General features: G+C 38.0%; 4 protein-coding genes across 7 annotated transcripts in view; 2 read left to right on the top strand and 2 right to left on the bottom strand.

Annotated features, from left to right (window-relative positions):
* The first annotated feature begins 194 nt into the window (after positions 1-194).
* LOC143898663 (uncharacterized) lies at positions 195-1,927 on the top strand. Its single transcript, XM_077408288.1, has 2 exons — positions 195-305; positions 411-1,927. The coding sequence occupies exon 2, from the start codon at positions 485-487 to the stop codon at positions 929-931; it is 447 nt and encodes a 148-aa protein (XP_077264414.1). The 5' UTR covers positions 195-305; positions 411-484; the 3' UTR covers positions 932-1,927.
* LOC143898650 (protein tudor) lies at positions 1,468-14,699 on the bottom strand. Of its 3 annotated transcripts, none has more exons than XM_077408252.1 (12): positions 14,543-14,699; positions 13,262-13,974; positions 12,094-13,164; positions 11,595-12,008; positions 10,589-11,151; positions 10,436-10,500; positions 9,417-10,334; positions 8,862-9,285; positions 8,169-8,362; positions 7,316-7,477; positions 6,954-7,108; positions 1,468-6,858 (listed from the first exon to the last, which is right to left on the bottom strand). In XM_077408252.1, exons 2-12 carry the CDS (start codon positions 13,861-13,863, stop codon positions 2,622-2,624), a joined length of 8,805 nt encoding a protein of 2,934 aa, XP_077264378.1. In that variant the 5' UTR covers positions 13,864-13,974; positions 14,543-14,699; the 3' UTR covers positions 1,468-2,621. The 3 variants fall into 3 exon arrangements, with proteins under 3 accessions (XP_077264378.1, XP_077264379.1, XP_077264380.1); XM_077408253.1 differs by lacking the exon at positions 14,543-14,699 and adding an exon at positions 14,103-14,345; XM_077408254.1 differs by lacking the exon at positions 7,316-7,477.
* A 747-nt stretch (positions 14,700-15,446) lies between these two features.
* Positions 15,447-18,552, bottom strand: Rnf146 (Ring finger protein 146). Its single transcript, XM_077408285.1, has 4 exons — positions 18,322-18,552; positions 17,755-18,006; positions 16,527-16,814; positions 15,447-16,442 (listed from the first exon to the last, which is right to left on the bottom strand). Exons 1-4 carry the CDS (start codon positions 18,401-18,403, stop codon positions 16,195-16,197), a joined length of 870 nt encoding a protein of 289 aa, XP_077264411.1. The 5' UTR covers positions 18,404-18,552; the 3' UTR covers positions 15,447-16,194.
* A 104-nt stretch (positions 18,553-18,656) lies between these two features.
* The window catches only part of Rhogef64c (Rho guanine nucleotide exchange factor at 64C), a 110,158-nt gene continuing 109,115 nt past the window's right edge, over positions 18,657-19,699 (top strand). For both annotated transcript variants that reach the window (XM_077408265.1, XM_077408263.1), the window contains exons 1-3: positions 18,657-18,766; positions 18,907-18,975; positions 19,153-19,260. The gene's annotated coding sequence lies outside the window, so the exon portion shown is untranslated. The remainder of the gene's footprint in view (positions 18,767-18,906; positions 18,976-19,152; positions 19,261-19,699) is intronic.

Genomic DNA, 19,699 nt, shown 5'->3' with positions numbered 1-19,699 from the left:
AAAAAGATAAAAAGAAGTTAAATCAAGATTAAAGTTAATCTATATATTGGTAGAAATAAATATTATTATGAACACATTGTGTAAAAAATTTTCTAGAAATTAGAAAAAGATAAAATAAATTAAACCGAGATTAAAGTTAGTCTACATTGGTAAAAATAAATACGTACTTTTTAATAAAAATTAGTACATTTATTTTAATAATTTTTTTAAAATACAAAATTTCAGAGAGAGAGAGAGAGAGAACAGAACAGAAGATTATCTCAAGAACCCTTCTAGCATCACGTACGATTGCATACTTATTATATGTTAGTATTAAATTTGTCAATTGTTTCGCTTCGACGACAACTGATCGAAAGAATCGATTAAAACAATATTTCGTAATTGCGCGACATGTAATTTTCAATTTACAGCTAACATGATTCCTCGAAGTGGAAAGTGTTCCTTAAATTCGTGACGTACGATCGACTAAGAAGTTATATACGACATGAGGAAGGTGCCAAGCAAACGCAGCCTCGCGAAATTGCCACGCTCGCGGCTGCCGCAGAAGCCGTACGGGTTCTGCTGCGAGGAGAAGGATCAGGATCCTGAGAAACGCTACGACATGCGAAACCCGCCGTTTGCGTCATCCTTGACGAACGTCTTCCTAGGCAGCGGCGGGCCCGGGGTGAAGTTTCGCGTACAGAACATCGGGCCGCCGCCGTATCCCATTCAGCGCAGAATCCTCGAGGCCAAAGGCAGAGCTTATCTGGGACGGTGTAAACGATGCCGAGGTCCCTTACGATGGTACCTGGAGGACGAGATCGCGCTCGCGCGCGAATTCCTCGCTAAGGAGAGACGGGATAATTACAATGCAATTGCGAAAAGGAATCTAATGATCGCCAAACGAAAGGGTGATACTTCACGCACTCGAAATGCGAGGCCAATTGATTAAATCTCAATTTTTGTCGCCTTTTCCACCGAAAAGCTTTATGTCTTTATAGTTTTTTTTTTAATATAACGTATTATGTTGCCTATATATTAATGAAAGTAAAAAAATGAAAATATGTTAATTATTCTTGTAATATAAACGTAATTGATATTTTTGATATATAATCATTGGTGATACTATTTATATAATTAATTAGTGATATAATATATTTAGCGATACTAATCATGTAATTAAAAAGTATCTGATGTATAAAATTGAAAATCATTAATGAGAAATTAATGATTTTCTAAATTAATAAAGCTAGAGAACGCAGCAGTCGTATGAAAAAAAGGAATTTGAAGATCACTTCTTAAGTCACACAGGACAATAAAATCAGCAGTTCGATATATAATGTATAAAAAGTACTGGCTCTCTGAAGAAATCCACTGTATACTATAGCGCTGTAACAAAGTGTTTTTCAAGAATTAAAATAACTATGAATAATGAAATTTCACTTATATTTATCAATTGCGAATTAAATGCAGACAAAACGCGGCAGAATATCTTGAAATGTTTATTAGAAAAATATATTTTAGCAGAATAGAAATACAAATTTATACAGCTTTGTCTGTCAACTATTATAATCGCAATGTTATACATGTTAATAAAGAATTGTAGGAAGAAACGAGGGAACTACATAATATATATGGCATAGGATGCCATATATATTCACAATTCAAATTTGATTATATATATATATATATATTTATTTATTTCATATATATATATATATTTCATATATGAAAAATGTATATAACATAGTAATAACGACACAAAAAGCAGCTTTTCTTTCTCTTACGCCACGTTTTAAATAATCATTTTGCTATTTTCTTACAATGCTTAAACAACTTCGTTGCATACGATCACACTATCGTTTTATGTTACGTAATTATACGAATTTATCGCAAAAGTAACAATTTGTAGATATATTTGTTATTGCTTTTAGAATCGTGCATTTGTCGGGGACAAAAAAAATAATCGATGCACTATTTTACTTCTAAGAAATAGTATTAAAAATTGCAAACATTTGATTATGTAATAATTATCAAATACGTACGTCAAAGAAGTAAAATTTTAGTTTGCTTATATTGGTGGGATATCAAAAAGCAGAGATGTATGAATAATATAATTACAATAAAGTTAATAATATAATTACAAGTCTAAAAAAGAAAATTATCTCAAACTGAAAACAAGAAATTGAAAAAATATCGAATTAATCAGATTATATAATTCGAAAGAAATGTGAAGAACATTAAGAATATAGTATATTCATATTATATGAGTTATTAAATCTAAAAGCAACGTAAATAATATGATTAATTAATCTTTAGTAACGTGTATATTGTAACAACAGTATGTAGCCAATTTATAAGAAATGCGGCATATTTGTGTCGTTTGTAAAATAGAAAAGAGAAAAACTGAACGATTACCGTACAACACATCATATGTACGACTATACCCCTTTTCTTTCTTAAATATACATATATATATATATATTTATGTAAACATAATATGAAAACGGTAAATAAAAATGATCCTTTGGAAAAACTACATTATATAAGTTCGCATTCTTATACTGCAAGTTTATATTGTACGTACATATAATGCGTATGTGCATATAAATTTGCAATACGTTATTTGCTATGTTATAAAATTATTTAGCGTATTTAGGAATGTTGTCCTCTACGGAGATACTGAGTACCTCGTCATTCTCGTTTGTGCTGTCGAGAACTGACTGTACATAGGGATTTACGACAGCCGCCACAATTTTCTCCGAATGTGACGTCTTTGGTGTTACAGAACGTTTCGTTTCCGTATTAGACGACTCGCCTTCGGAGACACGTTCCAGTACATCCTTGTCCTCCGATTGTTTTTCTGAGTGACTACATCGCTCAATTGGGTCAGTCTTAATTACGGGCGACGATTTCGCCAGACAAGTTGATCCCGAGAAAGAATCGTTGCTCATGTCTGTGTTCTCAGATTGGGTCTCCAAACCATTATTGTATGTACTTTCAGGAATGGTCTCGTACGTTGGTGGACTTTGGCTCTGAATCTGCTCGAGATTTATTTGTTCTTTCGGCAAAGACGATACTATTTCTAAAATTTCGCATTTTGAGGACTCGTCTGCATCAGATTCCATCTTATCGCGTACTTCCTCCTCCTTGTCTTGACTAGCATCAAGTTGCACGTCCTGAGGCTGTGACTTAGTCGTTATAGATAAAATTTTTATCGATTTCTCGATGTCTGCTTCTGTATTTATCGTTTCTAAAATCTGTACGTCCGAAGATTGACTTATATCTATAGACTGTATTTGAGAATGTAGTTCTTGTTGTTCACTCCCTTCGGTTTGAGCATTTTGTTGCGTCTCATTTGCGTTTGATGAATTTGCATCGTCGACTTTTTGCGTTTCTAGATCGTCAGTGGCGTCTCTTATCATATTTTCAATTATTTCATCAACGCTAAGTTCTGTTATAATGGACGAAGATGCTTTAAGATATGGCTCAATCGAAGTACTTGCACTAGAAATTGTTTCATTTATGACATCCTTATTCGTTTCGGTTGCGCTGATATTCTCTCTCACTCTTGAAGCACATTCAGCTAAAATTTCAGCTACAATTTCACAAGAGTCGTCTATGTTCTCTTTTATTTGTTGGGCTTCGCTAGATTTGGATTCTTCATTTATATCAGAATTTCCAATTCCATTAAACACTGCTTCATTAATTTCAAGCTTCTCCATCTGGTCAACGCAATCCAGTTGAGCTATCTTACTCAAATTTGAAGTTTCTTCATCCTCATTTACTTGTTGATTCTCGTGAAGCACTGTTTCTTGCTGTTTATCCGTATCAATAGCAGTGTTTTCAACTTCCGTTTCGGTTACTTCTTCCATTTTTGGAACGTTTTCGCATTCTGATAGAAGATCAATAACATTCGTCCCGTTTAGACTTAATCGAACCAGCATCGGGTCGTTTTCGTTCAGAGTCTCAAACTGGAACATCGTGGCTCCTTCAGCGGCGAGTTCCTTGAACTTATCGCAAGCTTGCTCACTCCATGTAACAATGTCAGTCTCCAGCGTGCATCGTTTCGACAAAGTGGAAATATTTATGATGTCTTCCGGCAACACTCTTAGGTCTTCCGTAACTGCAGAATTACCGTAATCCATGTATAAAACTTCCGCGCCCGTGCCCTCTTCACAAAGCGCAATTATCTTTGCCCTGTACCAATAACCGTCTTCGGGATATCGAGCAGCACAGACCATTCCCTCGTCGAGGGTTTTCAACGTGAGGAAACTGTCCGCATCTCGCAGACGATCCGAAATTACCTCCAGTTCGCTTGTAGTGCTCTCTGCTTGAATCCAGAACTCGCTCGGGCTGTTAACGTAACTGACCATCACATTTGGCGAATTCAGTTGAGCTATATTACTCAAATTTGAAGTTTCTTCATCCTCATTTACTTGTTGATCCTCGTGAAGCACTGTATTTTGTTGTTTTTCATTTATTTGTTGACTCTCGTGAAGCACTGTTTCTTGTTTTTCCGTATCAATAGCAGTGTTTTCAACTTCTGCTTCGGTTACTTCTTCCATTTTTGGAACGTTTTCGTATTCTGATAGAAGATCAATAACATTCGTCCCGTTTAGACTTAATCGAACCAGCATCGGGTCGTTTTCATTGAGAGTCTCAAACTGGAACATCGTGGCTCCTTCAGCGGCGAGTTCCTTGAACTTATCGCAAGCTTGTTCACTCCATGTAACAATGTCAGTCTCCAGCGTGCATCGTTTCGACAAAGTGGGAATATTTACGATATCTTCCGGCAACACTCTCAGGTCTTCCGTAACTGCAGAATTACCGTAATCCATGTATAATACTTCCGCGCCCGTGCCCTCTTCACAAAGCGCAATTATCTTTGCTCTGTACCAATAACCGTCTTCAGGGTATCGAGCAGCACAGACCGTTCCCTCGTCGAGGGTTTTCAACGTGAGGAAACTGTCCGCATCTCGCAGACGATCCGACATTACCTCCAGTTCGTTTATACTGCTCTCTGCTTGAATCCAGAACTCGCTCGGGCTGTTAACGTAACTGACCATCACATTTGGCGAATTCTCCTCACCGAGCGGCGGCAATCTCTCCTCGATAACCGGTGAAATTCGCTCGCACATGCTACCGAGAATATCGGCGACATTCTGGCCATCCAATGTCAGTTTCACCAATGATGTCTCTTGGTCTTTCAGAACGTCTAGGAGGAAAATTGTAGCGCCTTCCGCGGCCAATTTGACGAACTCTTCGCGTGCCTGCTCCGACCACTTTTCGACTTGCGACGGCAGCTCCAAGCAGCATTTGCGCGATAAAGGCGGTATATTCGCCACATCTTCCGGAATGGCACAAATCTCGGTGGATACCGCCGAGTTTCCATAGTCAATGTATATAACTTGCGTGCCATTCTCGTCGTGAGAGATAACACGCGCTCTGTACCATTGTTCGTCTTCGGGATACTTGGCGACGCACAGTAAACCTTCTTTTATATCGTCGATCTTCGGGAACATGTCGGCGACCATAAATCTATCCGCCATTACTTCCAAGTCGGCAACAGATTTCTCCTCCTGAACCCAAAACTCGCTTGGCGAATTAATGTGGCACACGAAGGCGGAATGCGGATCCAGTTCAAGATCGACTATCTCATCTACGGGCTCCTGCTCGGTACTAATTATGATAGCATGTTTCTCTTCAACTAACGTCTCGCTGACGCTCTTGTCGTTTATAAACAGTTCTACGCGTTTAGGCATGGTATCTGCTATTACAAGAGCCTGAAGACTTTCCGTTGATGTTACTAGATTCCTGAATCTTTCGCAAGTCGGCTCGCTCCAATCCTCCGTGTTTACGGGAATAACATCAAGTCGGCATTTCAATGCAAATGTTTCCAAGTTCTTCCAGGCGTCCGGCATCTGTCGAATGCTGCTCGGTTTGTTATTAATGACATCGGTATTGCCATAGTCTATGAATCGGACAGTCGTGATATCCTCATCCGCGTCCAATACCTCCGCGCGGTACCAGAGATCGTCAATTGAGTAAGAAGCAACGCATAAAGTGCCTTCTTCCGGTATACCGTCTATCGCCACAAAATCGATCACTTCTGCCTGAAGTTGTTCTTGTTTTTCATCTAGAGACGCAATCTTGTCCATACATTGCAACCAGAACTGACTTGGAGAGTCCACGTGAGATACGCACACATCGAATTTGCCAGGTGTTGTCGTTTCGATGTGTATCTCAGATGTCGGTTCACATGCCGTTTGTTCTATTTTCACTAAATTCAACGAGCGGAATCTATCGCTGAGCTTTTCTTCATTTTCGATTAGATCGACGATCCACTTCTTGCGTACGTTGTAAAATACAGCCGAGAAATCTTTATTCATCAAATGAGTTTGTAATATGTCCTTCTGTTCAGCCTCAGTGCCAATAAAAGATACAGATAACGATACATTTATGGCTAATTGATGGGGTTCATAAAATTGCGGTTCCAAAATCATGATCGAGTCTAGAGCAACTTCCTCAGTGTTGCCGTAGTCTATGTAATTAACATAGGCCATTGTTTCGGTGAGACTAACGATTCTTCCTCTGTACCATTGACCGTCGTCTGAATATTTCGTCGCGCATAATAGATGTACCTCTGGCTCGAGTCTTTGACCAGAATTAGTGTAATACTGTTGAAGATCTTCCGACAGTTTAGTCTCAATATCCACGTCCGAATACCGTTGCAACCAGATATTGGTAGAATGATCCGCATACGATACCGAGACCTTGTGAGTTGAACTTAGAATAGGCATCGGACATACGGGTGGTATCTTCTCCTCAGTATTCGTTATCCCATTGCCGGATAGATCGTACAATTTTACGATAAGTCTATACGAACAAAAGATAGTAATATCCAAGGAAATGTTAATATTATTTGAAACTTACTTATGTATTTGTAACTGCAGCGTAAAATTTATACAAACCTGCTATTATTGACTTCTTCCACATAGACTAACACTTCTTTGCCTTCAAGTTCCTTCAATTGTTTCTCTACGTCGGACGACGCTGGCACATCTTGTAGGGAGCATTCCAACGCTTGGTTCTGCATGACTGCGAGCTCTCCAGGTAGAGCTAAAGCCTAGATCATTAGATTGTCATATTAATAATGGGAATTAATGAATATCAAAACTGTAAGTTTCTTATTTATATATATTCATAATTTACTTATAATTTCAACAGTTTCAATATCACAATTTCGAATTGCAACATGGATGTATGGCATTAACTCGCATCGTGGAAGCAATAAAACCTGTAGAAGTTTTTGTAAATATCTATGTACACTCACATCATTCAGGATTTCATCGTATGTTCCGGTATCAATGAATTTTACATCAAACCCGACGGACCGTGTACAGTTAATCACTACAGCTCGCTTCCATGTTCCATTTGTATTGACTAAACAACCCGCGCCAATACACAACTCGCGGGTTGATAATCGCGGCATCACCTGATATTAACTTCTTATCAATAAGATTCGCTTGAGTTCATGCGAACGATCGTTAGGTTGAATGAGAAGGTACAAGCTCTTTTCAATGTTAAGTTATTGTTATTTTAGGAAATTCGAACATTATGATGAAACATTCATAATGATACTGTTACAATTAATTTTTAATTATTTATATGTTAATACCATACATCGTGCAATGATATTTAAGACGTTTTATTTTATGGAGTCAAAATTATAAATATTACTACAGTTTCAGAAAGTACGATTCGATTCATTCAGGAATGTTGGGCTAAATATCATAAATTTTGTTATAAGATAAACCAGATTCATGATGTTAGTCATTTGTGTTAACGAGATATTAAATTTTTAAATACATGAATACAATTTTTTTTTCATCACCGTAATATATATTTAGGAATCATAAAGTTCAAGAAATAATATAAGTAATTTCTAATTTGTTTAATTTTCGAATCTCAGAATTTGTTTAATCATTTAAGAAATTTACAAATATATGAATTTTGCTGTAATTATTAAATAATGATATCATAGCTTGTGAATAAGACAAGCCGTTAGTTCATGTTTGTTAAAAAAAAATGGGGAGTTACTTTTCTAATTTTCCATAAAGTTCATGAGCAATATATACATGACAGAATATGATTCGTAGCTGAAATGCACTTGTACTAAGTAATACCTTTGTATCTTTATTAGCCATGTATTGATCAACAATGCTTTCACATTTTGAAGCAGATGGAAGCTGGACATAAAACTGGGTTGTATTTTTTACATTAGAAACTCTCATTTTGAGAGTTTGGCCACTCAAGAGGCTTATGTCCACTCTTTCTATAACATTGAGTTCTTTAACTTCTGAATCATGTGTTTCTGCAGCTAAAATATAAAAAATACAATGTTTAAGTGTCAAATGATCTGGCATTTAACATATCAAGAGACACGGTAGTGTCTCGCGCCAAGTACACGCGGAGCGAGACCGACCGTGACTCTTTTACGCGACGCGACGGGTTGCGAGTACCCGAGATGTTGTGAAATGTATAACTGGAGGGGTAAAAACCAGTGGTGTATGTCAAATTTTTAAAAATATTTTTTCGTGTGCATAGATGCAATTTATATATTGTATAGATTGCATCTATGCACGCGAAAAAAAATTTAAAAAAATTTGACCCACACCACTATGGCTACAGTCAACGTGACGCTACAAATGCTTTGGAGCGTTCTTCTTCTCTTTCTTTCTTCATTGAAAGAAAAGAGAAAAGGAATGCTTCGAAGCATTTGTAGCGTCACGTTGACCGTAGCCTATGACTTTCACCCCTCCAACTATTGTTATAAAAATGTGTATCGGAATATAAATGAATTTAGAAATAATTCTTACCACTGATTGTTTCAATCGAAGGTTTTGTAGTGAAGACTGCAAGATTTTTCTGCACCAAAATATTACCCACATCTTGTCCATCATGGTTTAATGAAATTACATATTGATCGTCATTAAAACTATGGAATATGCATTCGTATTTATCAGCACTGAAGCAATTATCGAGCGCGTTACTATCCACTTGAGACCAATTCAAGTTACTATTATTAGGTACGATATCTTTTAAGGAACACTGCACTGCTAATCTAGGCAGATGCATAAATTTCTTCTCGACAGGATAGATATTATATTGATCTACGATCGCGCAATTTCCAAAATCTATGTACTGAACTACGTATGCATCCTTCCGCGTATCAATATTCACAACTTCCGCTCGATAAAGAGCTCTATCTTCAGAAAATATAGCTATAACTGCTGAACCAATCTAAAAAAAGTTACACTTTTATTAACTCGATCACAGTATTGTTTTTCACGTATACAGATTATAATTTGTTTTTAGAATAAAAATAGTAAATCTTGATAGAACAGACTAAGTATCATAAGACCAATGATTACCTGTAATTTATGTGTCACAGATTTTCTACCAGCATACGTTTTTTGTATCTCGCTCATCATTGTTTTAAATTCTGTTTCTTTAGATAACAGCTGACAATATAACTTATTAGGATTTATAAACCATGTCACGACTACATCCTGCTTAGATTCAGGATCGTATGAAATCGTTTTCCATTTTGAATCAAGAGGAGCGTAATCTGTAGCTGTTATACTCTCAGTTATGGTTTCAAACGTTTTTTTACTCGTTGCAGCAGCTTGTTTCACTTTTCTTAAATCTGCGATTGTGCAAAACTCCTCATTTATAGAATTGGTGTTCGGTAAACCATCAACAACTTCACACAACAGTACATCATATATTCCGTTTTCTTCAGAAACAAACTCCACTTGTAAAGATTTCCCTTCGGCCTTCTCCAAGAAAATCGTATGTTGTTCATCGCTCGTATTTGTCAATCCAAGTAGTTTGCAATGTACCGCTTGCATCGGCAGTTTTAGAAATTCTTCTAAAATGACTTTAATATTCATTAAGTCGACCGACTCTGTGTTTCCATAGTCGACAAATTCCACAATCGCACTGTTTCCTTCTACAGATTTGATTATTGCTCTGTACCATTTAAGATCATCTGAGTATTGAGCGATACAATATGTACCACTTTGTATTTCGGAAGCTTGCATTATTTCTCCACCGTTCTCGTAAGTTGCAGCAATACTTTCCATGATAGAATCTAATTCCAAACAATCGGGATTTAACTGAACAAAAAAGTCCAATGGATCGTTAATAAATACCACTTCACAATTCTTCATGGAATTGAGAGTGATATCGATTTTCATTAATGAAAGTTGGGATTTTACATCAGCAGTATTATTGTTTGGTAGCTCTTTGTCAGCGTCGTTTGTACCCCATGATTCACCATCAATTGTCTGAAAACATACATATACACATATGTGATATTTTATAAAATGTTCGAATCTAGCAAACGTACAAATATATAATTCATATTTTATAATTAATTTTTTCCTACCGGATCATAAACATTATTTGTATTATCCTCTTTATTTCTGAATTTATTGCCGCCATCATAATCACCTATATTTAACAAAATATATCATAAAATCACATTTGCATATTATTTATACATTATACATCAAGTAATATGTTTATAAGTACTAAATACCGTTAAATTTCTCATTTCTATAATTAGCCTTATAAGGCGTAGTTTTTCTGTCATTCCAATTCGCAGTTCGGAATCTGCCCGACGTTCCACCGTCGCGGCTTCCTCCTCGGCTATCGTTAAAACCATCACGTTTAAAACCACCTTTCCTCCGTCTATCATTATCTTTGGACGAAGTATCAGAATCTTTGTCGCTATTTGCCTTATCAGACGAATTGTTACGGTATCTCCTTTCATTTCCATTATCGCGAGGGAATCTATTTCCATTATCGCGAGGAAATCTATTACTTCTGTTAGATCCATTTGCATCACCTTCATCGTATTTGTTATACGATTTATCTCTGTTGAATCTATTGTTTGCTGCTTTGTCCTTAATAAACCGATCATTCTGTGAACCGTCACGTTGGAAATAATTGCCGGCTCTTTCACGTTTGTTGTCGTATTGTTTTTCTTGAGACCATTCCCCTTTCCAAGTATTTGACTTATTGTCTTGAAAGGGCCTAGTATTTTGATTACGATTCCAAGAATCCATGTTACTTTTTTTGCCATACTTGTCTTTATCTTCACTGTAAAAGAAATAGCTGTATTAAAATAATTCTATATAAATACAACATAAGGAAAAAAACAAGAATGCAATATATTAGGGAAAATTATTCAATTATAAAATTTATACAAAGAGAATTAATAAACCATTAAAAATTAAAATAAATTAAAGTAAAATTTAAACGTAAACTTAATATGAAATCATAAAATGCTAATACTTCTCAATATAAATAGAAATAGAGTTTACGTTGAACACAATTTTATGTAACTAAAATGTATATGTTATATTCTTGGATTTTTACGAGACCTGTGATGCAATAAATTGCATTTTATACAATTGTCATTGAGTTGAGTGATAATGAATACATCACAATAATTCGTTAAGACCATTTGCTTTAACTTAATTTTATATACAATATTAACAATAGCCAGGTTTCAGACTGAAAATTAACTATCGATTTATTACCTCTGGAATTCATTCGTCGTCTTTACAGGATGCTGAACTTCCTCGTTTCGCGAGCTTGTCGTAGAATTTTCGGTTTTATCGCAGAACAAATTGTTCAATAATTGAGGATGAACGCTCCTCATTGTGTCAAATTCGAATAAATCGACCAATAGGCCATTGGGTTGTGCAGCAACTACTTTCATATAAAAACGTTTCTCGAGCGTCAATCTTTCGAAATGGTTAGAAACTTCCTGGTCTAGTGAAAGCACCTCATAACCATTCAATGCACACTTTATAGCTTGTGCTGGCAATTTCGTTACTAAATCATCATGAATAGTGCGAAGTGATATGACAGGTAACACTTCTTCGTTTCCATAATCAACATATACTACTTTAACTTTGTCTCCAACAATACCAAGGATTTGTGCACGATACCTAAAAAAATAAGAGAACATTTATTTTATAATTACTAACCCAGGGAGTAACGATAGCAGAGAACATTAAGCTATTTCAAACTTACCATGATGAATCGTATAGAGCGGCGCAGGGTAATCCTGCTTTCAGTTGCGCTATATTTAAAGTAGATGCAGTTTTAGCATACTGCGCCAAGCCAGCCATTATAGACTCAAGGGACTTCACTCCACTGTCAAGTTGCACATAGAATTTTTTACACGACTCTACATAAGAGACGTGCACAATTTCCTGGAAATCTTTTGCCAATTGTCGTAATTGTGGGTAGGAATATGTTATAGGTATCATCGCGGCTGGTGTTGGGAATCCTTTTTTTAGCATATCCTTCACGTTAACACCATTGTCGTACAAGTCACCGTACTGAATCAACGGCGGCCCTTCCGGCGGACGGACGTGCAAAATAAGTAATCTTCTGTACACCAGGTCCTTAAAAAACTCTTTCATCTCCTGTGAGATACTCAGTTCTTTTAAGCCGCTTAATGTGAATCGAATGGAAAGCACCTTAGGATTAATATATTCGGGTGGCAATTGGAAAATGTCTGTATACGGCAAAACTTCCGTATGGCCAAAATCAACGTAATACAATTTGCATTTATGCTCCATCACAGACATTACAACTGCCCGGCATAGAACTCGGTCTCCCGAAGTGTCCTTGTAGCGTCCCAAGCAAACCGATCCCGGTAACGGTGGTTCTTGCAACGGTTGCTTTGGATGGTTGTTTATATCGTTCATAAGACGAGTCAGTATAGCCCTCGTGCTCTCAACTTGTACGGAAAATTTTTGCGGGCCGTCTTCTACGTGAGATATCAACACTTCGTGACTCGAGCCCACGTCTAATACTCGCGATTTAAACACGAGCGCTTCTTGAACAGGCGGTGGTGGTGGATGTGGTGGATGCTGCGTTGCCGGCGGATGCTGCAGTATCGGTTGAACAGCGTGTTTGTGTTGTACATCGGGAGAGAAAGTCTTGTGGTATAACCCTTGTTGCATATTGACATTATGATTCACATTTGGGCTTTGCATCATTGGCATTGCTGCAAAGTTATTCATATTGCCCTTGTTTTGTTGCTGATACGGCGGCATTTGTTGAAGTATTCGATTTTGCACCAAATGCTTTGGCCTAAATAATAAAAAATTAAGTAATACAGTATGATAAAAACAGTTTTAAAAAAATCCATCATTAAATTTAAAAAAATCAATTATAAAATTTGTCATACCTGAACATATCCTGCAAAGTGGCTGGTAAAGCCATACGTTCCTTCACCAGCAGCTCGCCGAAGTCTTCGTTGTTGTACCACAGCTTAATCAGGCAACGATTATTCATCATCTGAATCAACGCTCTGAATTCGTTGTAACACAGAATCTTTCGAATTCCGTCGACCGTTCTATTTTCCCAAACACCATTTACAGGTAATACATTGAGCAATGTAAATTCAACCGCCATTGGTGGATAAGCCTGCAAAGGATCCGATCCACGTACATTGTCCAACAAATGGATCTCGCTTGGCGGTAGAACCTCTATGTTGCCGTAGTCAATAAATTGCACGACAATCATGCCATCGGGACGCACGCTGAGTATCTTCGCCCGATAGTAGCCCTCGGTTTGAAATCTGGCGCAGCACAACGTGCCGACAATCAGTCTGTTCCCTTTGGAAGGGCAGCCGTATCCCTGATTGAACTGTTCCACCAGGGGATATATGTAATGCTCTATGGCGGTAGCAGCCTGCTTGTCCATCTGGCCCCATATCTTCAGGTATACGTCGTCGGATTCCACGTGAGTGACGAAAACGACGACCTCGGAGGACGGTTGCTGGGTCATGGTGCTGGCTCGTCCCGACCACGTTTCTATTTTATTTATTTTTCAGGTCAAACAGTTCCTTATGCGCGTCGCACACAGTCCCGGCGTTTCTCGCATCCGTCTGGATCGCTCCTGCAACGTGACACGTGACACCGTTAGCATACGACGGTATACGAAGAACCGTAATCCGTAATCTCGTCTCGTCCCTCGCAGCGCGAGGGAGAAACGTTTCGAGATACCGCGGATATTGGGTTACGTGCCGTGCCGATTATGCAGAGGCAGAGGCACGATCGGAAGGCGACGCGGCGGCCGCGTGCTCCCCGCCTCGTTTCGGACTGACGAATCTCGAATTGCCGGCAACTCGATGCAATTTCGCGATCGTCGTTCCCCGCGTTCTTTTTACGTCTTCCAAATAATTCCACCTCATTTAGCGGATTTAGCCTCTCTCTCTCTCTTCCTCTATACCGCCCGTTCTCGCTGCCGAAAGCCGCGCAACACGTTCGTCCGAAACAATCAATCGTCCGACGTGCCCTTGTTGTCGACCCTTTATTGTGCAGAGATAACGCGTTGTGTGTGTGTACAACGCACGCAACGCACACTCCGATCGAGGATGCGAACACGTAACTTCTGACGAGGGGGAAAAAAAAGTCCGCGAGCGATTGGGACGTGAAAATGTTCGGATGTTTGCACGGTTAGTTACCTGAAAGGCTCGATGTATTCTACAGATTCTCCTCTCGCGCCTCTTTTTGTCAATCCTGATCACCAATAATGCGCTTCAAGCCACGCTTCGAAAAACGCACCACTTTTGGCGCTTATCGCTTATCCTTTGTTTTTTACGTGACATTCTAGGCTGCGTTCGAAAACGTCACCCGAGTGCACACGAGTATACTCTCATACTCCCTTCTCTTTCTATCTCAGCGAGTTAGAAGGAGAAGGGAGTATACCCGTGTGTACATACTTACCCTGGGGTGACGTTTCCGAACGCAGCCCGACGATTTCTCTACGAATGGATATTTCCTACGTATCGGGAGGGCGCTAAATTCAAATTTAGTTCAAACGATTGATATATCAAATATATTATACAATAATATAATAATGCAATGTATATATATTAATACAATAATATAATATGTATAATATAATAACAGATATCAATATTTTTATTAAAAATATATAGAAGAACAGATACTTCGCGAATAAAATTTTGGAATGAAAATATTCCAAAGAAAATTCTTGAAAACCATAAGATAATAAAAGGCAACCTTGTATTTTTCGAACAGTAGATTTGTCGACTTTTCCTTCTATTTCACCGTTTCGATATCTTAATATTGTAGAATTCCGCAATTCGTTAATAAATAGACCTGTTCGTTTTAACTGAACGTTGAACTTCTTGCACGATTCATGAGAGAAAAAGAGGAATGATGAACCGTGCAAGAAATTCAGCTAAACCGAACAGACCCCTATCGCGAATTATTTTTAAAAATATCTTTACACATATTAATCCATTTATATTCAAATATATCTTGTATGTATTAAAATAAATATTCTTATAGGGATCTTTTTATTATGAGTTTGTATTTTATTTGAAGAACAAGTTATAAAACTGCCGAGAAAAATGCATCTTTTATTTTTATAGAAGAGGATAGAGTGTAATACAAGAGAAGAAGATAATTCGACATTTCTAAACATCGAAGAGATTACAGATTTTATTCGAAACTAGCGATTATCGATTAGCGAGTATTGCACTCGGTTTTCTTAATAAATGTTTTTTTTTTCATTATATTCTCTTTTTACGCGCCTTTCTAAAAGGCATGAACACATTTTTATTAGAAACTTTAATACATTTTAGAATAGCTATAGTATATTTATCTTATTTAATACGACTAATTGTTGTGTCACAGCAGCTTTATATTACTGCTATACGACACAGTAATTCTCAAAGTTAGACTTTTAAGTACATTATTCATCAACAAGTAGTTATTTTGTAAATTGTAAATCTGTTTTTCGCAAACTCTCGTTATCTTCGATGACAACTTGGTTGATATTTTTCTCATCTCGATTATATGACGTTAAACAGTTATTAAAAGCAGAAAAAAAAAGACTTATTAAATTAAGATACTTAACTCGAGATACTTAATTGTATATCAATTTCCGTACGTTGTAGTTGAGCAATCCAGTTTGCTAGATCACTAAAGTTTATACATTGATGCCACTTCTAGCAAACGCGATGTGTATTTGTATAGAATACTATCTTATTGAGCTGAATAACGATGCGAAGAGTTTGGAAAAGAATTGGAGATTCCGAAATAAGATTATCGCGATTTCTGACGAATACGGATTCGATATTTGTAGCTATGAAAGAGTGGGATGATCCGAAATCGACGCGTCCTCCGTATCCTCTTCGAATTCGTTATCGCTGTTTAAGGACAGATGCTCTCTCAATACTAAAGAACGCATCTGTTCCAAGACCTGATGCAAGGAATCCGACCTCTGATCTATTCTATCGTTTAGAGGTGTAGCGTCGCCACTCGCTGTCCCACCCGCAGGTGTCTGTGGCGTATTACTAGGCGGTACGGGGGTATTTGTGCCATCTCCTGTACCTGCAAATACGATAATACTCTTCAAATTTGATCCAAGATATTCTTATGGCGAACAATTTTATTATTTCACTTATCGCGCCTTACCCATACTATCACTCGCGGGACTAGCTGGCCGTTCAGCACCCCTTATTTCCCTCACGATCTCTTCGTCCTGCACGTTGAGCCGTAATCCGGCAACTCCTTTTCTCGGAACATTATACAGATCCCTTTTGATCCTCCTTCGTCTGGAGGGATCGTTTCTACGCAATTGAAGCATCGAACCAAAATCGGCGATGTAAAGGAATCCTGCGATCAGCAACTCGCAGGTCCTTTTGCCCTGCTTATATGCCGTTTCTAATTCGATACTTGTACGCTGATCATACTGCCACCAACCTGGAAAAATTTACTTAAAAACCACTTGTTCCATGTTACAATGGAAATAACAGATCATGCAGGTCAATCATTTGCAAATGAATTAAAGGACATGTTGTCAAAAACTGCAGTTGGGAAAATAGAAAAAGAAATATATTTTTAGTAGAATATAGTTTTATTAAAAAAAAAAAAAGAGATATTTCCTTCATGTTAAGTGTCTTAATCGTATAACATTATATCATGGCAATTAACTCTTCGCTTTTAATTGTTAAAGCTGTCGAATCTTTGCATACATATTTTATTAAGTTTTTCATAACATACTTTATAAATTAGCATATATATTCTTGCACACATTCTATTTTATATCCTATACCGTTTTTACTTATGCAATGCATTATAATGTATGTAGTATATAGTATTTGTACAATACTGTATAAAATTAATGAATATAGTTGAGAATGTTGTTAAGTACGGGCTTGGAATTGTATCTTCGAAAAAAACAAACAAACAATTAACAAACAAATAAAACAAACAAATAATTCATTTTACAAATATTATTGTACACCCGAGACACCCTTGCACGGAGCATCTTTTCTGTCACGTTTGATATTGCGTTTGAAACGTGGGTTGTATTTTCTATATTGACATTTCTTTTCAAAGTCAATTACGTAAAGCATGCCACAGATCAAAAGTTCGCATTGCGCGTCCCCTAGTTTGTAAATAGTCTCCAGATCATTGCTTGTCCTCGGATCATATTTCCACCAACCTAAGAAGGGGTAGGATATCAAATTTCGTGCGCCCATGTATAAATGTTTTAAAAGAGAATTCGCAAGCTAGGAAAATTCATACAGATAATAACATCGAATGAGATATTTATACGAATTTCCCACAGAAAGACAACACAATTGCAGATTTTAAGCGCCGATCAAAACATAAATCGTCAATTGAATCAATACTTTACCATTTCGACCTTCGTAAAACCATTGGTACTCTTCCTCGGGATGTTCCGACTCCTTCTGAGGCTCCTCCACTTCCACCAGCTGAGGTCTCTCGAGAAAATCCGGCGGGATCTCTTGACGACACATCGGACACCGCTTGCTCTGATTAGCGACACCCTTTACGCACAGATAGCAGTATATATGGCTGCAGGGTAATCGTGCCGGATGGATACAGGGTTGCAGGCATACTGCGCATTCTGGCACAACAGTGGGACCTGAATAAAGCGACACGAAGCTATAAATTAAAATGTGTATAAAAATCGAAAAGATAAATCATCATAATTGCTTATTAGATAATATCTTGAAAGATCTGATGCAACTATTACATATATTATATTACAAAGTAATATACAACCATTATTATATTGTAATATATAATAGTTAATAGTAGTCCTGACTTTTTTCTTATATAGTACTGTATGTTATCATGTAATATATTACGAAAAAATACAGTTTCCCGAATTATTGCGATGTACGCGATGATTCATCCTGGGAGCATGAGCATAGCGACCGATAACGAAAACACGCACCTTCCTTTTCCTCGGAATCCTTATCCGTCTCCTTAATGCCGCCGCCAGATTTCTCCGGCACGTCGAGCTTCGCTTGCGCCATGGCAGGACGAGTCGCGCGACCGCCGACTGGGTCAGAGTCTCATCGACGAAGCCGAGTAGTAGCCGAGTCCTTCGTCCAGTTTGTAAACACCAGCATGCGCCTCGTCAATACTCGTGACGGTCGGCCATCTTGCTTGTTTATGACGTGTCCCGGGGCTCTCAACCTCGCGCGCGTGCCGCCCGAAGTTGTCGCCGTTCCCTGCCGGTTCATTGCCGTTCACGTTGCACTCCTGCTTCGAGATTGCGATTCTCGCGGCCGACGGTGACGACGATTACGAAAATCCTAACGGTCAGTCGCGAGACGGCGAACGGCGAGACGGGCGAGAGACGCAGCTTTCGGTCGGACGCGAACGATGAAGCGAAGGTAAATATTTTCTCGCGATATAATTCTGCGCGGCGATAATTTCGCGCGCGCCTTTCTGATGATTTGGAAACTCGCGCGGCGCGCGTGGAGCGTGGAACTCTTTTTTTGACACTCATTCTCTTCGCGATGTTCTCTTTCAGGTTTTGCGACGTCGCGCCGCGGCGGGGGAAGGGTTCGAGCGCGAGATGGCTGGCTCCGATGAAAAAAGGGTAATTATAACTCTCGCATGTAATTTCGAACGCGATTTCTATTCTTCTACGCCTTCAATGCGCCAGACAGAATTTTAAATACATTTCGCGACGAAATTACTCCGCGGTCACGTATGCTGTTTTCTATATTGATTATTCGTGGATAAGTTAATATATCTCGTTTTTTTTCTTTTTTAGGTCGGCGGAGATATGAGGAAGAAATTGGAGGAAAGTGTCTGGCTTCGAAGTCTGGCAAAATGGTGGGAGAGACTGGAGAGGTAACCGCGACGCCAGCAATTAAGCGAGGTACGTACGTTTATTAATTATTGGCAGAAATGAAAGATAATATTCCTTATAGAAATCGTTTATTCGCACGACCACGTATTAAATACCGCGCCTTATTGCGGTGTGCATAGAGTGGTCGTGATTATACGTGGTGGTGATACGTTTTTATTGTTACATCATCATATTATTGTGTCTACGTACAAGGCAGTCATACACGGTAACTTACAAATACGTGTCTACCATGCTGTACAGAAAATTGATTGATCCTTGATTAGGATATGAGGAAGAAAGGTGATGTAACTCAGGATTACTTCGATAAACTCTAATTAACTTAATCATTGATTGGCTTATCGAACAATATTTTATACTATTTTATTAACACGTACGGATATGGAATTATTACTTTTTTATTGTAGGAAAAAATTGATTCAGGGACAATGGATTATATGTTAGAATATTT

Source organism: Temnothorax americanus, unplaced genomic scaffold (genome assembly GCF_048541705.1).
Source record: "Temnothorax americanus isolate GAGA-0224 unplaced genomic scaffold, ASM4854170v1 Scaffold24, whole genome shotgun sequence".
Lineage (NCBI taxonomy): Eukaryota > Metazoa > Arthropoda > Insecta > Hymenoptera > Formicidae > Temnothorax > Temnothorax americanus.
The sequence above is the reverse complement of the archived record's forward strand: the minus strand, read 5'-3'. Positions and strand labels throughout refer to the sequence as shown.

What these genes read in the sequence shown, in the direction of transcription:
- LOC143898663 (XM_077408288.1), top strand. Translation starts at nt 485, where the DNA reads ATGAGGAAGGTGCCAAGCAAACGCAGCCTCGCGAAATTGCCACGCTCG.
- LOC143898650 (XM_077408252.1), bottom strand. Translation starts at nt 13,863, where the DNA reads ATGACCCAGCAACCGTCCTCCGAGGTCGTCGTTTTCGTCACTCACGTG. An exon ending in GCTCTATACGATTCATCATG is followed by an intron (nt 12,009 to 12,093) that starts GTAAGTTTGAAA and finishes TTATTTTTTTAG; the next exon opens with GTATCGTGCACAAATCCTTG. An exon ending in TAGAAATGAGAAATTTAACG is followed by an intron (nt 10,501 to 10,588) that starts GTATTTAGTACT and finishes TGTTAAATATAG; the next exon opens with GTGATTATGATGGCGGCAAT.
- Rnf146 (XM_077408285.1), bottom strand. Translation starts at nt 18,403, where the DNA reads ATGGCGCAAGCGAAGCTCGACGTGCCGGAGAAATCTGGCGGCGGCATT. An exon ending in GGATTCCGAGGAAAAGGAAG is followed by an intron (nt 18,007 to 18,321) that starts GTGCGTGTTTTC and finishes CGCTTTATTCAG; the next exon opens with GTCCCACTGTTGTGCCAGAA. An exon ending in TCCCGCGAGTGATAGTATGG is followed by an intron (nt 16,443 to 16,526) that starts GTAAGGCGCGAT and finishes TCGTATTTGCAG; the next exon opens with GTACAGGAGATGGCACAAAT.